Source organism: Salvelinus fontinalis, chromosome 13 (assembly GCF_029448725.1).
Source record: "Salvelinus fontinalis isolate EN_2023a chromosome 13, ASM2944872v1, whole genome shotgun sequence".
In the NCBI taxonomy this organism is placed as follows: Eukaryota; Metazoa; Chordata; class Actinopteri; order Salmoniformes; family Salmonidae; genus Salvelinus; species Salvelinus fontinalis.
In genome coordinates this window covers 41,634,834-41,652,650 of record NC_074677.1, presented here as the reverse complement: position 1 = coordinate 41,652,650, position 17,817 = coordinate 41,634,834, and the positions used below count along the sequence as shown (strand labels likewise).

General features: G+C 41.7%; 1 protein-coding gene across 2 annotated transcripts; it reads left to right on the top strand.

Annotated features, from left to right (window-relative positions):
• The first annotated feature begins 222 nt into the window (after positions 1-222).
• On the top strand, positions 223-17,618 carry slc25a15b (solute carrier family 25 member 15b). 2 transcript variants are annotated; one of them, XM_055942900.1, is made up of 8 exons: positions 223-363; positions 1,209-1,337; positions 3,354-3,465; positions 8,925-9,071; positions 9,185-9,322; positions 14,186-14,361; positions 14,719-14,785; positions 15,123-17,618. In XM_055942900.1, exons 2-8 carry the CDS (start codon positions 1,283-1,285, stop codon positions 15,214-15,216), a joined length of 789 nt encoding a protein of 262 aa, XP_055798875.1. In that variant the 5' UTR covers positions 223-363; positions 1,209-1,282; the 3' UTR covers positions 15,217-17,618. The 2 variants fall into 2 exon arrangements, with proteins under 2 accessions (XP_055798875.1, XP_055798874.1); XM_055942899.1 differs by having other exon boundaries at positions 224-363; positions 14,627-14,785.
• The last annotated feature ends 199 nt before the right edge of the window (positions 17,619-17,817 follow it).

Below are 17,817 nucleotides of genomic sequence, written 5' to 3'. Positions count from 1 at the left end.
TCCTCTATGTATATCTATCTATATGACTACAGGCACAACTCCCATAAATAGTTTTTTTCAAAGTTGCCGAAATGCGAAATCCGTCCACTTATATCAGTGTATTGGTAACAACCATTACGAAACTTCTATTCGATCAAATAAACCTCACGTAGCAAATGATCAATTACAATTTTTGTTGACCAAGCTTGACACATTGACCTCCATACAAAAATGACTCACTTCGTGGCGTTATTTTCGTGGACAGATTTTGGGCGGAGTAAAGCTGTATCTCGCTTCGCCTCTTCCTCTCTGGCGAAACCCACGTTTGAATGAGATGGCCTTGGATGCTGTGTCTCTAGCAACCTGTTATACGTAGCATCAAAGGTAAGTCAGAATGGAGAGTAGTGTTCTATATGAAGCTAAATAAATGTAGAGAACTTGAAGGAACCCTTCCTTTAGCAGTATAGGTAGCTAGCTAGCTAGCTTACATAATCGCCGTAAATATGTAGCTACTGCTAAGCTAGCTACCGTTTGTCCTTACATTCGATGCATTGCCAGCTGTTAATGTTGTAGCTTGCTTAGCCAGACACCCGAGTCATTTTCACCATTCTTGTTCAGATCGCAAACTAACTTTTGAAATGCCAACATGATAGCCATAATGCACTGTACAACAGGAGTGAATATATGGTGTCAGACTCGGCGCACGCGAGAGCGGTTTTCACAGTTAATACCGTATTAATTTATATACACAATCTATGGTTTCCACACCGGGCGGTGTGGTATGTGCTGAGCGTGACAGTCGCCTTCCCTGGCTCCTTGAACTTTCGCACCAGTTTCTGCTTCGAATGAAAAGTGATCACAGACTAGCAAATTGAGACTTGCATTGGAATTGTGAATGGACAGCTATTTAGAATTTATTCACTGTATTAGAGTTACATGTGAACAATAGAGGAACTGTGATTTACTGCCTCACTTGTCGTGGGAAAAACAACTACCAAGGTGAAATGGAGTGACATTTTTGTCAATGTTTATTAAAGTGCGATATATACTGTAGCTTAAATAAGAATTTGTTCTTAACTGACTTGCCTAGTTATTTATCGTTTTTCTACTGTACCCATTGATCTTATTTCCCTGATGTTTATGGTGAGCGATAACTGGTTTAACATGTAATAGTATCTTCGTCGGTTTTTTTGTACAGCGAGTATTTACTGTATATGGTTGTTTCACAGATTGGCATTGCAGTAGGAGCTGTACCATAATAAAGGAGGAACCCTTCTACAGGTAGTTCCAGATCTCCATCGCAATGGCCCCACACCCAGTGGTGCAGGCCATCATTGACCTCTCAGCTGGAGCTATAGGTAAAGTAACAGTTGCAAAGCGCAGTTTTGGGGGGCCCAAATTATTATTTTGTGTTTTTGCCCCTAATGGGGCAGAGAGAAAAACGTGCAGTTTCATAGCTAATCTCATGCTATTTTAACATTTTTGCCATGAGGCTGAGAGAAAATGTAGCTGTTTTAGAGCTCTGGGATTCTTGCAACTAGCTGGAACTCCATCGGACACGATAAAAGGCATTTAAATTGTACAATTATTGTCCAACAAGTGTTTAAAGGCCTTGATTGAATAATTTCATGTTAGAATTAAACAAACTTAATATCCATTATTGCCCGTTTTCTTGAATGTTAAGCACTTTTTTGGAGTGTTTGAAATTGGGATCCTTTGCTCTGGACAAGGACATTTCCAGGCATAGAGCTGACATGGGAATAACATAATATTGAAAGTATATAGAAAATTCCAAAACAATTTATTTCTTAGAAAATTCCCCTAAATACATTTTTAAACTCAAATAATGCAAAACAATTACATTCTACTATTGAAAAATAAAAGTTTCCCTGCTGGAGAAGGACTGTTTTAAGAATCCCTGAGCTAATTTCCTGCTATTGCAAACATTTTGACATGAGGTGTTCCAGGTTTAGAGCTAATTTCCTGTCATCCCAAATCATTTTTGTCCACGTTCAAAGCTCGTGGGCCCCCGCCTTGTGGGGGCTGCAGGGGTGTGTGCTACGCCAGTGTAAAGTAACAACATTATACTGTAACATCAATATGAATATCCTAGTCCCAGGTCTGTTTGGGCTGTATGGCCAATAAAGAAGAATGTTGGGGTCCCTTTGAATAAAACGCATCACACACTTAAAAAAAGAAAGGGCAAACTCTGTGCACAGCAGTGTGTCTAGTTCGGGGTGCTGGTTTGGCACAAACAACTAGTATTCAAACATTATTTGATATAAAAAAGCTTTTGTATGAAAACTAGCCTAGTTTATAAAAGGAAGTAAGAGAACCACACACGAGAAAAGACAGATGACTTGACCTTTGTTCTATTTATGATTTTTTTTTATTTTGCAGTGCAGCAGTGATAAACACATGCGAAATAAACTAAAGTCAACGTTTGTTGCCTGTCTTTTTAAAGGGAAAATCTGCAGTTACTATTCATTTTTACTTAAATGTATATTTACCCATTGATTCTTGAAGAATGTAACTTATAAATGCCTCGCGAGCTTAGTTCAACTGTTGTACCCCGTCAGAACCCCAGAAATAAACTTGTTTTACTCCACTGTTTGTAAACAAACACCGTATATAGCCTCAAAACAGGATTAAAAATATAATTTTGATATCATGGATGGTCAGTCCTTGCATCCATAGCCTCATCCCTCAGCTTTGTTATTGTTTCCACTGCGGCTTAAGTTTGGTTTTTGAATACTTATCACACACTGTTGCAAACCCTTATTACTTACACTTATTTGCACACCAGTGGTCTGGGTGGCCAAGATGGAGATTAAATATCTCGACATTTGACTATTTGTGTAACTACATCTGAGTAAATGTTCTTCAGAGCTTTGACCTACTAACTATTGTAATGTAATAGCAGTAGCAACGCTAAAAGGTGTCCATTGTTCAGAGTCCGCACCTGATCTAGCAGGACACCGAGTGCTGACTATTGCCTTCCCCCAGCCTGGCCCTTTGTGTTTCCAATGGCTGTGATCACTGTCACACAGACACTATCACAAAGCTCACTCTACAGATCCTTATCTCCGTGTAAAATGTGGGGGAGGGTAAGCGCTGAATCAGGACGAGTGGTGTATTTTTACAGCAATTACAACACTCGTAAGATACACCACTAAAGAAGTAAGATTTCCTTGTAACTATGCATGATGAAAGATGACCCACACTTCTCTTTGTAATCATAAGGTTCAGGTTTTGTGTCACTGGCTTAAGTAGCCTGGTCCCAGATCTAATTGTGCTGTCTTGTCAACTCCTATGGTCATAATGTGTGATGTCTCCTTTTAACTGTCCCCACTCCACACCCATCCCCTACCCAGGAGGTACAGCATGTGTGCTGAGCGGTCAGCCCCTGGACACAGCCAAGGTGAAGATGCAGACTTTTCCCTCCTTGTACCGAGGCTTTGTCCACTGCTTCTCCTCCATATACAAGTATGTAGCTTTGTCTGAGGCTCTTGCCCTATGGGACATTCTGGCTATCTCCTGTTTCTGTAGCATGAGGCAGCTTAATGTATAAGTACACCCCCTGGACAGAACGCTAGTCTATCACAGGTCCATGTTAAAGTACAGTGCATTTGGAAAGTATTCAGACCCCTTGACTTTTTCAACATTTTATGTTACAGCCTTATTCTAAAATATATATATTTTTTAAGTCCTCATCAATCTACACACAATATTTAAAAAAAATCTTAAACATACCTTATTTACATAAGTATTCATACCCTATGCTATGAGGCTCATAAATTGAGTTCAGGTGTATCCTGTTCCCATTGATCATCCTTGATGTTTCTTCAATTTGATTGGAGTCCATCTTTTGTAAATTCAATTGATTGGACTTGATTTGGAAAGGTACCCCACCTAAGGTCCCACAATTGACGGTGCATGTCAGAGCAAAAACCAAGCCAAAGACCAAGCCATGAGGTTCAAAGAATTGTCCATAGAGCTCTGAGACAGGATTGTGTCGAGGCACAGATCTGGGATAAGGTACCAAAACCTTTCTGGAGCATTGAAGGTTCCCAAAAACAAATGGAAGAAGTTTGGAACCATCAAGACTTCCTAGAGCTGGCCACCCGGCCAAACTGAGCAATCGGGGGCGAAGGGCCTTGGTCAGGGAGATAACCAAGAACCCAATGGTCACTCTGACAGAGCTCCCGAGTTCCTCTGTGGAGATGGGAGATCCTTCCAGACGGACAACCATCTCTGCAGCACTTCACCAATCAGGCCTTTATGGTAGAGTGGCCAGACAGTACTCAGTACTTTGTTGAAGCACCTTTTGGCAGCGATTACAGCCTAGAGTCTTCTTGGGTGTGACGCTACAAGCTTTGCACCCCTATATTTGGGGAGTTTCTCCCTTCTCTGCAGAACCCCTCAAGCTCTGTCCGGTTGGATGGGAAGCATCGCTGCACAGCTATTTTAAGAGCTCTCCAGATGTTTGATCGTGTTCAAGTCCGGGCTCTGGCTGGTCCACTCAAGGACATTCAGAGACTTGTCCCGAAGCCAGTCCTGCGTTGTCTTGGCTGTGTGCTTAGGGTCGATGTCCTGTTGGAAGGTGAGGTCCTAAGCGATCTGGAGCAGGTTTTCATCAAGGATCGCTCTGTACTTTGCTTCATTAATCTTTCCTTCGATCCTGACTCAATAGGTCCACAGACGACGCAATTGCAACCACACTGCACACTGCCCTAACCCATCTGGACAAGAGGAATACCTATGTGAGAATGCTGTTCATCGACTACAGCTCAGCATTTAACACCATAGTACCCTCCTAACTCGTCATCAAGCTCGAGACCCTGGGTCTCGACCCCGCCCTGTGCAACTGGGTACTAGACTTCCTGACGGGCCGCCCCCAGGTGGTGAGGGTAGGTAACATCTCCACCCCGCTGATCCTCAACACTGGGGCCCCACAAGGGTGCGTTCTGAGCCCTCTCCTGTACTCCCTGTTCACCCACGACTGCGTGGCCATGCACGCCTCCAACTCAATCAGCAAGTTTGCGGACGACACTACAATGGTAGGCTTGAATACCAACAACGACGAGACAGCCTACAGGGAGGAGGTGAGGGCCCTCGGAGTGTGGTGTCAGGAAAATAACCTCACACTCAACGTCAACAAAACAAAGGAGATGTTCGTGGACTTAGGAAACAGCAGAGGGAGCACCCCCCTATCCACATCGACGGGACAGTAGTGGAGAGGGTAGTAAGTCACGGACAAACTGAATTGGTCCACCCACACAGACAGCGTTGTGAAGAAGGCGCAGCAGCGCCTCTTCAACCTCAGGAGGCTGAAGAAATTTGGCTTGTCACCAAAAGCACTCACAAACTTCTACAGATGCACAATCGAGAGCATCCTGTCGGGCTGTATCACCGCCTGGTACGGTAACTGCTCCGCCCGCAACCGTAAGGCTCTCCAGAGGGTAGTGAGGTCTGCACAACGCATCCCCGGGGGCACACTACATGCCCTCCAGGACACCTACACCACCCGATGTCACAGGAAGGCCATAAAGATCATCAAGGACAACAACCACCCGAGCCACTGCCTGTTCACCCCGCTATCATCCAGAAGGCGAGGTCAGTACAGGTGCATCAAAGCAGGGACCGAGAGACTGAAAAACAGCTTCTATCTCAAGGCCATCAGACTGTTAAACAGCCACCACTAACATTTAGTGGCCGCTGCCAACATACTGACTCAACTCCAGCCACTTTAATAATGGGAATTGATGGAAATGTATGTAAAAATGTATCACTAGCACCTTAATATAATGTTTACATACCCTACATTACTCATCTCATATGTATATGTATATACTAGAGGTCGACCGATTAATCGGAATGGCCGATTTCGAGTTTTCATAACAATCGGAAGTCGGTATTTTTGGGCGCCTATTTATTTATTTATTACACCTTTTATTTAATCTTTATTTAACTAGGCAAGTTGGTTAAGAACACATTCTTATTTTCAATGACGGCCTAGGAACGTTCTGCCTCAGATTTTTAACCTTGTCAGCTCGGGGGATCCAATCTTGCAACCTTACAGTTAACTAGTCCAATGCTCTAACACCTGATTACATTGCACTCAATGAGGAGCCTGCCTGTTAGCGAATGCAGTAAGCTAAGGTAAGTTGCTAGCTAGCATTAAACGTATCTTATAAAAAACAATCAATCAATGACTGTCATTACTCCAATGTGTAATTAACCATAAACATCAATGCCTTTCTTAAAATCAATACACAAGTATATATTTTTAAACCTGCATATTTAGCTAAAAGAAATCCAGGTTAGCAGGCAGTATTAACCAGGTGAAATTGTGTCATTTCTCTTGCGTTCATTGCACACAGAGTCAGGGTATATGCAACAGTTTGGGCCGCCTGGCTCTTTGCGAACTAATTTGCCAGAATCTTACGTAATTATGACAACATTGAAGGTTGTGCAATGTAACAGGAATATTTAGACTCATGGATGCCACCCGTTAGATAAAATACGGAACGGAATAAACGTTTTGTTTTCGAGGTGATATTTTCCGGATTTGTCAAAGGTATATGGTTTAGAGAGAAATAGTCGACGCGTTATAATTCCTGTAATAACTTGCGGCTGAATTTGAAAGGGGTTCCTTCGTTATTTTACCGTTCATGTCTTCCATAGAGAATGTCTTGATCTACTTCAAATAAGGTCTGTGTTTCGTGCAGGCTTAAACCGCCTCGACGTTTTGATACCCGTGTAAATCTCACTAGGATAAGGTAACGTTTGTCAACATATTTTCATAAATCCACTCTACAATTTTTTTTTATCTTCACTTATATTTAGCCAATATTGATCAGTTACCTTGTCCTATGGATATCTACACAGTTATAAAATTGGCACGGTGATGTAAGCCTACACGAAACACAGACCTTATTTTAAGTGAATCTAAAAATATCCTATGGAATAAATGAAGGAACCGCTTTTAAGCTTTTGCTAAAAGGTGTCATGGGAATTATGACTCGCGCTTTGGTTGTCAATTCTTACCATGCCCATTATTAAAATAGGATTTCCTGCATATAGAAATTAAAGTTTTTGTTTTCAACATTCATCACAGGTAACTTAAACTCTATTTTTATTCAAACAGTTGAGAGTATTTGTCTCCTAAGCAGACTCTTCAGTATCATTGTCACTTCAGAGCTGTGTGCGTGTGTGTGTATTTATGTATTATATTAAGTTAAAATAAAAGTGTTCATTGTTCATTCAGTATTGTTGCAATTGTCATTATTACAAAAATGTGTGTGTGTATTATATATATATATATATATATATATATATATATATATATATATATATATTTATTTATTTATTTATTTTTTATAAATCGGCCGATTAATCGGTATCGGCTTTTTTTGTCCTCCAATAATCGGTATCGGCATTGAAAAATCATAATCGGTCGACCTCTAGTATATACTGTACTCTATTTCATCTACTGCATCTTGCCATCTTTATGTAATACATGTATCACTAGCCACTTTAAACTATGCCACTTTATGTTTATAGACCCTACATTACTCATATCATATGTATATACTGTACTCTATACCATCTACTGCATCTTGCCTATGCCGTTCTGTACCATCACTCATTCATATCTTTATGTACATATTCTTTATCCCTTTACACTTGTGTGTATAAGGTAGTAGTTGTGGAATTGTTTGGTTAGATTACTCGTTGGTTATTACTGCATTGTCGGAACTAGAAGCACAAGCATTTCGCTACACTCGCATTAACATCTGCTAACCATGTGTATGTGACAAATAAAATTGGATTTGATTTGACTAGTCTCCCAGTCCCTGCCGCTGAAAAGCATCCTCACAGCATGATGCTGTCACCACCATGCTTCACCATAAGGATGGTGCCAGGTTTCTTCCAGACGTGACTCTTGGCATTCAGGCCAAAGAGTTCAATCTTGGTTTCATCAGACCAGAGAATCTTGTTTCTCATGGACAATCCTTTAGGTGCATTTTGGCAAACTCCAATTGGGCTGTCATGTGCCTTTTACTGAGAAATGGCTTCCGTCTGGCCACTCTACCATAAAGGCCGGATTGGTGGAGTGCTGCAGAGATCGTTGTCCTTCAGTAAGGTTTTCCTATCTCCACTGAGGAACTCTGGAGCTCTGTCAGAATGACCATCGGGTTCTTGGTCACCTCCCTGACCAAGGCCCATCTCCCCCGATTGCTCAGTTTGGCCGGGTGGCCAGCTCTAAGAAGCGTCTTGGGGGTTCCAAACTTCTTCAGTTTAAGAATGATGGAGGCTACTGTGTTCTTGGACCTTCAATGCTGCATTTATTTTTTTATTTTTTGTACCCTTCCCCAGATCTGTGCCTCGACACAATCCTTTCTCGGAGCTCTACGGACAATTCCTTCAACCTCATGGCTTGGTTTTTGCTCTGACATGCACTGTCAACTGGGGGACCTTATATAGACAGGTGTGTCCCTTTCCAAATTCTGTCCAATCAATTGAATTTACCACAGGTGGACTCCAATCAAGTTGTAGAAACATCTCAAGGATGACCAATGGAAACAGTATGCACCTGAACTCAATTTCGAGTCTCATAGCAAAGGGTCTGAATACTTAAACGGTAGGTCTTATTTTTAATAAATTTACAAAAAGGTATAACCTGTTTTTGCTTTCTTATTATAGGGTATTGTGTGTAGATTGTTACATTACAGCCTTACTATAAAATGGATAATCAATGTGGGAAAAGTCAAGGGGTCTGAATACTTTTCGAATGCAATGTATTTTGACTAATATGGATGACATTAAGTATTGTCTGCCTGTGGTTGTTTTATAGTGTTGTAAACTATTGTAAACAATATCTTGTAAAATGTTCTAATCTTGTGGAGTGCCAGATTAATAAACTACTCTAAACTGTACAGACAGGTGGGTCTCCGAGGGCTCTACCAGGGTACCAGCCCAGCCCTGATGGCTAACATCGCTGAGAATTCTGTCCTCTTCATGAGCTATGGATTCTGCCAGGAGGTGGTTCGCACAATGGCAGGACTGGGAACTGAGGCTCCACTCAGGTAAGGAAAGATACTGGGATGTAGGCCTAATTTAATGCTCGCTCTCTTTCAGTAGTAGGCATACCATCTCCTACTGTATGTTCTCTCTTTCTCTATATGTCTCTGTCTTTCAGTGACATGCAAAAAGCATGTGCTGGGTCGGTAGCGTCCATCTTCTCCTCTCTGGTCCTGTGCCCCACTGAGCTGGTCAAGTGTCGTCTTCAAGCCATGTACGAGATGGAAGCGTCTGGCAAGATCGCAAAGGGCCAACAGTGAGTGTTTTAAAGGCCCAGTGCAGTCAACATTTTCCTGTGTTTTGTATCATATTGTATATCAGCTGATGAAACTAACACTGTAAAAGTGTAATTTCAGTGTTATTTCCTGATAGTTGCTGGTTGAAAATATAATCTACACAGGACCTTCTAATCAGCAGATTTTGCATGAGTGGAGCTTCGACAGGTGGTAAATTGGTTAATGTTAGAGGTCGACCGATTAATCGGCATGGCCGATTTAATTAGGGCCGTTTTCATAACAATCGGTAATCGGCATTTTTGGACTCCGATTATGGCCGATTACATTGCATTCCACGAGGAGACTGCGTGGCAGGCTGACCACCTGTTATGCGAGTGCAGCAAGGAGCCAAGGTAATCTTAACATAATCACTAGTTAAAACCTCTCTGGGATTACGTCCCACCTCGACAACAGCCAGTGAAATTGCAGGGCGCCAAATTCAAACAGAAATCTCATAATTAAAATTCCTCAAACATACAAGTATTATACACCATCTTAAAGATAAACTTCTTGTTAATCCAACCACCGTGTCCAATTTCAAAAAGGCTTTACGGCGAAAGCACACCATGCGATTATGTTAGGACAGCGCCTAGCCACAAATAATCATACAGACATTTTCCAGCCAAGGAGAGGACTCACAAAAGTCAGAAATAGCGACTCAATTAATCACTAACCTTTGATCTTCATCTGGTGGCACTCCCAGGACTCCATGTTACACAATAAATGTTTGTTTTGTTTAATAAAGTCCCTCTTTATGTCCAAATACCTCAGTTTAGTTCAGTAATCCAAAGGCACAAAGCGCGCTCACAACATCCAGATGAAAAGTCAAAAAAGTTCCATTAAAGTTCGTAAAAGCATGTCAAACGATGTTTATAATCAATCCTTAGGATCTTTATCATAAATATTGAATAATATTTCAACCGGACAATACCGTTTTCATTAGAAAGGAAAGAGAACGAACGGCGTGCTCACGGCCATGCGCGATAAACAACTCATGGCTTTCAGCTGAGCCACTTGCTCTGAGTGGTCTTATTTGCTCCCCTTTCACAATAGAGGCCTGAAACAACTTCAAAAGACTGTTGACATCTACTGGAAGCCTTAGGAAGTGCAATCTGACCACAGACACTGGATACTGGATAGGCATTCACTTAAACTACAAACCTTAGAATTCCCACTTCCTGGTTGCATTTTTCTCAGGTTTTCACCTGCCATATGAGTTCTGTTATACTCACAGACATTATTTTAACAGTTTTGGAAACTTTAGAGTGTTTTCTATCCAAATCTACAAATTATATGCATATCCTAGCTTCTGGGCATGAGTAACAGGCAGTTTACTCTGGGCACGCTTTTCATCCAAACTTCCCAATGCTGCCCCCTATCCCAATGAAGCTAACTACACGTGGTTGATGATATTACTAGGTTAACTAGCTTGTCCTGCGTTGCATATAATCAATGCGGTGCCTGTTAATTCATCATTGAATCACAGCCTACTTCGCCAAACGGGTGATGTTTTAACAAAAGCGCATTTGCGAAAAAGCACAATCGTTGCACGAATGTACCTAATCATAAATATCAATGTCTTTCTTCAAATCAATACACAGAAGTATTTTTTTAAACATACATTTATTTTAACTAAATATGCATGTTAGCAGACAATATTAACCGGGGAAATTGTGTCACTTCTCTTGCGTTCGTTGCACACAGAGTCAGGGTATATGCAACAGTTTGGGCCGCCTGGCTTGTTGCAAACTAATTTGCCAGAATTTTATATAATTATAACATTGAAGGTTGTGCAATGTAACAGCAATATTTAGACTTAGGGTTGCCACCCATTCGATAAAATACGGAATGGTTCCGTATTTCACTGAAAGAATAAACGTTTTGTTTTCGAAATTATAGTTTCCGGATTTGACCATATTAATGACCTACGGCTCGTATTTCTGTTTATTATAATTAAGTCTATGATTTGATAGAGCAGTCTGACTGAGCGGTGGTAGGCAGCAGCACGCTTGTAAGCATTCATTCAAACTTTAGCAGCTCTTAGCAATGCTTGATCACAGCGTTGTTTATGACTACAAGCCTATCAACTCCTGAGATTAGGCTGGCAATACTAAAGTGCCTATTAGAACATCCAATAGTCAAAGGTATATGAAATACAAATAATAAAGAGAAATAGTCGACGTGTCATAACTACAACCTAAAATTTCTTAACTGGGAATATTGAACCACCAGCTTTCATATGTTCTGATCAAGGAACTTGAACGTTAGCTTTTTTACATGACACATATTGCGATTTACTTCTCCAACACTGTTTTTGTATAATTTAAACCAATTTGAGCATGTTTCATTATTTATTTGAGACTAAATAGATTTTATTTATGTATTATATTAAGTTAAAAATAAGTGTTCAATGTTCATTCAGTATTGTTGTAATTGTCATTATTACAAATATATATATATATACACTGCTCAAAAAAATAAAGGGAACACTTAAACAACACAATGTAACTCCAAGTCAATCACACTTCTGTGAAATCAAACTGTCCACTTAGGAAGCAACACTGATTGACAATAAAATTCACATGCTGTTGTGCAAATGGAATAGAGAAAAGGTGGAAATTATATGCAATTAGCAAGACACCCCCCAATAAAGGACTGGTTCTGCAGGTGGTGACCACAGACCACTTCTCAGTTCCTATGCTTCCTGGCTGATGTTTTGGTCACTTTTGAATGCTGGCGGTGCTCTCACTCTAGTGGTAGCATGAGAAGGAGTCTACAACCCACACAAGTGGCTCAGGTAGTGCAGCTCATCCAGGATGGCACATCAATGCGAGCTGTGGCAAAAAGGTTTGCTGTGTCTGTCAGCGTAGTGTCCAGAGCATGGAGGCGCTACCAGGAGACAGGCCAGTACATCAGGAGACGTGGAGGAGGCCGTAGGAGGGCAACAACCCAGCAGCAGGACCGCTACCTCCGCCTTTGTGAAAGGAGGTGCACTGCCAGAGCCCTGCAAAATGACCTCCAGCAGGCCACAAATGTGCATGTGTCAGCATATGGTCTCACAAGGGGTCTGAGGATCTCATCTCGGTACCTATTGGCAGTCAGGCTACCTCTGGCGAGCACATGGAGGGCTGTGCGGCCCCACAAAGAAATGCCACCCCACACCATGACTGACCCATCGCCAAACCGGTCATGCTGGAGGATGTTGCAGGCAGCCGAACGTTCTCCACGGCGTCTCCAGACTCTGTCACGTCTGTCACATGTGCTCAGTGTGAACCTGCTTTCATCTGTGAAGAGCACAGGGCGCCAGTGGCGAATTTGCCAATCTTGGTGTTCTCCGGCAAATGCCAAACATACTGCACGGTGTTGGGCTGTAAGCACAACCCCCACCTGTGGACGTCGGGCCCTCATACCACCCTCATGGAGTCTGTTTCTGACCGCTTGAGCAGACACCTGCACATTTGTAGCCTGCTGGAGGTCATTTTGCAGGGCGCTGGCAGTGCACCTCCTTGCACAAAGGCGGAGGTAGCGGTCCTGCTGCTGGGTTGTTGCCCTCCTACGGCCTCCTCCACGTCTCCTGATGTACTGGCCTGTCTCCTGGTAGCACCTCCATGCTCTGGACACTACGCTGACAGACACAGCAACCCTTTTTGCCACAGCTCGCATTGATGTGCCATCCTGGATGAACTGCACTACCTGACCTACTTGTGTGGGTTGTAGACTCCGTCTCATGCTACCACTAGAGTGAAAGCACCGCCAGCATTCAAAAGTGACCAAAACATCAGCCAGGAAGTATATCAACTGAGAAGTGGTCTGTGGTCACCACCTGCAGAATCACTCCTTTTTTGGGGGTGTCTTGCTAATTGCCTATAATTTCCACCTTTTGTCTATTCCATTTGCACAACAGCATGTGAAATTTATTGTCAATCAGTGTTGCTTCCTACGTGGACAGTTTGATTTCACAGAAGTGTGATTGACTTGGAGTTACATTGTGTTGTTTAAGTGTTCCCTTTATTTTTTTGAGCAGTGTATATCGGCTTTTTTTGGTCCTCCAATAATCGGTATTGACAAATCATAATCGGCCGACTTCTAGTTAATAGACCAATAACAGAGTTCCAAACCTCTCTCCCGATGGGCGAGATCGTTTTGCATCACCTAGTGCTTCGGGAGGGCAGGGTTCGCACATTTTTAGACCTTTCCATTGGTCCTAAAGCGAAATCTCTACCCACCCGGGGCATCGAGATATGCTAATGCAAAACAAACTCGCTCAGTAACAGCTAGTTTTCAGTTTTCCCCTCCCCGCTCAGACCACTCCAAGGCAGTCCTAGCAAAAATCTTGCTTGACTTTTTTTCTTTTTGACCATATTGATGGAAAACCATTACAGTAAGTTACTTAGTTGTTACCCAGAAATTATTTTATATTGATGTAAAAAACGGCTGCGTTGGCCCTTTTTTAAAAGGATAGTCACATAATTGCTTACATTTTTCACTTAAGTTTTACTACGTTAAAACCATTTTTCTTTTATTTGCTGTTTTGTTTTGAGGGTTTCCAAGGTTGTGTGAACTATTGTTACAAAATGGCCATGTTTTGATTTTCATATTACCTCTTATTAATTCGCTTTTCTACCTCTGAACTGGAGGAGTGGTCCGGTGTGGTTGAGTTTGTAAAAGTGTACCACTAACAGTGCCAAGGTTGTTGGTTCAATTCCCGCAGGGATCCCATACAATTTTTTTTTTTAAGTATGCACTCACTGTTCTGTAAGTCACTTTCCATAAACGCGACTGCTAAATGGCATATACGAAGTGTATAAACTTCCCATGTTCTCCCTCTCTTTGTCTGCCTGCAGCACGGTGTGGTCGGTGGTGAAGTCAGTGATGAAGCAAAATGGTCCTACGGGGTTCTTCACAGGCCTGACCACAACCATCGCCAGAGAGGTGCCTGGGTACTTCTGCTTCTTCGGGGCCTACGAGCTCTGCCGAACCACGTTCGCTGACAACATGAAGTGCAGCAAGGAGGACATAGGTACTGTAGTGCTACTTCACTATTAAGGGATGGCAAGTAGCCTAGATGTTAGAGTCCTGGGCCTTCCCGGGGGGATGGGATGAAGGAGAATGCTTTTAAAGATGAATTGTGTAGCAATATACTTGATTCGGATTCCTTTTGGGATTATGTCGGAATTGGCCGATGTAAAGCAATCACCTTTTGTGCCAAACTCTTCCAAAACATTCAACCTAATTTGGTTAGTCTCCTGTGTTCCTGATGACTTGTGGCTATGTCTATGTTACAGGAGTGGCCCCTATTGTGTTCAGTGGGGGTTTCGGGGGTGCATGCCTGTGGCTGGTGGTCTACCCCTTTGACTGTGTCAAGTCTCGCATCCAGGTCATGTCAATGATGGGGCGCCAGGAAGGTTTCTTCAAGACCATGATGACCACCATGAGGACGGAAGGTAAGCGCTGTGTGGGATGTTTAATGGTTTTGAGCAACATTTTTAAACATGAATTGTAAAGACATTCCTACTTTCAAACGTTATAGAAAAGTGATTCCCCCCCCCCCCCCCATTTTTTTTTTTTTTTGAGATACAGATGTAGAATTTGTTCTCGCTGCATGTGATGTGCTTGTGGGTGAGCAGTACCAGAGCAGTTGTTGAGCGATCGACCAAGCCAACATTCTGACTTTGAAAAAAAATCCGCTCTGTGCTTCAAGCAAGATGCATCACTCCTCTTACACGCTTTGTTGAGGACAATAGGAAATATGATCCTTTCTTGTCTTCCCCTTTTGTTTAGGGGTAAGGGCGCTCTATTCTGGTTTGACTCCCACCATGATCCGCACGTTCCCCGCCAACGGAGCCCTGTTCCTGGGGTACGAGGCCAGCCGTAAGTTCATGATGAAACAGTTTGACAGCTGACCTGGTCCTCCTCCGACAACGATGTCCCCCATCTCTTTTTTTGCCTTGTCATTTGTTCTGGTTAACCCTACTACGTTGTGTCGTTAACTTCCTACAACACTCCGAACTGGTTGAAATGACCTGATTTCAATGAGTTCTGGTTGTAAGTGGGTTGAGCTTTGCCTGCTGGGTTGGCCTTGGAACCCACACTCCTCAGAGTGAAGCATTGTGGCTAATATTATGTTTTTAGATACTTGACTTGAGTGTACAAAACATTAGGAACCTAATATTGAGTTGCATCCCCTTTTGCACTGAACAGCCTCAATTCGTTAGGGAATGCACTCTACAAGGTGTCAAAGCGTTCCACAGGGATGCTGGCCCATGTTGACTCCAATGCTTCCCACCGATGTGTCAATTGGCTGTATGTTCTTTGGGTGGTGGACCATTCTTGATACACACAGGAAACTGTTGAGCATGAAAAACCCAGCAGCGTTGCCGTTCCTGACACACTTCAACCGGTGCGCCTGTCACCTACTACAGTACCATTCCCCGTTCAAAGGCACTTAAATCTTCTCTGAATGGCACACATACACAATCCATGTCTCTATTGTCTCAAGGCTTAAAAATCCTTTAATCTGTCTCCTCCCCTTCGTCTACACTGATTGACGTTGATTTAACAGGTGACATCAATAAGGGATCATAGACTGACTGGGTGAATTCAGTTGAAAACTATGTCATGGACCTAATTCTTTGTATACTCGGTGTAAGGTCTGGAAGTGGAGTATTAGTGTTTGAATTTTTTTATTTTACAGTATTAATAAAATACATGTTACTTTATAAAGCCCTTTTTACATTAGCATTTGTCTGTGGTACGTCAGAGCAGAATCTCAGAATAGTCCTCGTCTATTTCTTAATCGGCAAGAGGGGTATACTACAAAGCAGAATCAAGGAGTTAGACAGTTAACTATATATTCAGGAAAAAAACATTTGATATTTTAAAGAAATAAGCTTGAAATGGGCATGGTCTAATTGACTCCACAAACCAAAACGCATATCTAAGTTTAACTTTCTTAATGAATCAGAAAATGATGAGTTATTTCTCTGTTTATCAAAGTTAGCTGGCTAATGCATTGATCCTGCCTTGTAGCATACCCCTTTGTAGCATACCCCTTTGTAGCATACCCCTGAGTTGTTACTGTTCTTTTGTGGTCTGTCTACTGCAGAAGGGTAGTGCATATACACAGCCAACCATTATTTTCCTCCTATTCTCAACACTCCACTAGAGTGGACTTGACCCGATGGGTAAACTACAAAGCGGGCTCAACGAATTAGCCGGCTAACTTTGATAAACAACCAGAAATAACTATTGCTTTTCTGATTTCATAAAGAAAGATGTGATTTTGGTAGTTGAGTCAATTGGACCGTGCCATTTAAAGCTTATCCTTCAAAAAAATATATATATATTATTTCAGAATATTTAGGCAAGTAAGCTGGGTAACTCATTGATCCTTTGTTGTATACCCCTCTGGCTTACTTGTCATAGTGCTGGTACACTTTTGAGAAGGGCACTGTAATAGTACTGTATTTTCCAGCCATTCCAAGAAAACAGCACTCAGTATTCAAATGCACTTCAATACTGCAGCCGGGTTGCCTTTATGCCAAGTTCCTTGAAATGTAACTCCATTATTCAAATGTTCAGTGTTTTTCTGTCCTTTTGTTAGTAATTAATATTGGTCACCCTTAACATTCAGTCGCTCTTATACCTGTGTAATAATGCTGAAATGATTATAGTAACAACATTGTACAAACATTTACATTTACATTTAAGTCATTTAGCAGACGCTCTTATCCAGAGCGACTTACATGTTATACGTCAGTAACTGTGTTTATAATTGATTTGAGCAGTTTTGTAATTACATAGGGGAGGAATTGGGGGTGAAGTGTTACCCTGTTGTTTGTCTATTAACCACTTCTTCCCCTTTTTTTGTCATGTAATGTTATATTGTGATGTGAAAGACCATGAAATTCTCAGCTTCAAGCAACACAGACTAAGTATCATATCCAAACTGCCAATTGCAATGATCTGCAGGAGGTATCATTCCATTGTCAAATATTCCTTAATCAAGCCTTTAACTTAAGACATTTTAAATATGCAATATTTATTTAAAATAAAGATGCATATTCTTTTATTCATGTCCAGGAAATTATCAGGACCGAGTAGACGATTATATTCTCCTACTGTAAAGAGTACAATAATACTGTATAGAGTAAAGAATACTAACTGTATATGTTGGGGGAAATTTGTTTTTGTATTGTAATTACATGACTTGCATTAAAAGTGTCACTGCAGGACAAAGATGTGGGACATCTCATGTGCTGCATTCAGTACTTCACACCCCTTGACTTTTTCCACATTTTGTTACAGCCTAAGTGAAAAATGTAGATTTTTGATGTCACTGGCCTATACTCCAATGTCATAGTGGAATTATGTTTTTCAACATTTTGACAAATTAATGAAAAGCTGAAATTTCTTGAGTCAATAAGAATTCAACCCCTTTTGTTATGTCAAGCCGAAATAAGTTCAGGAGTACACA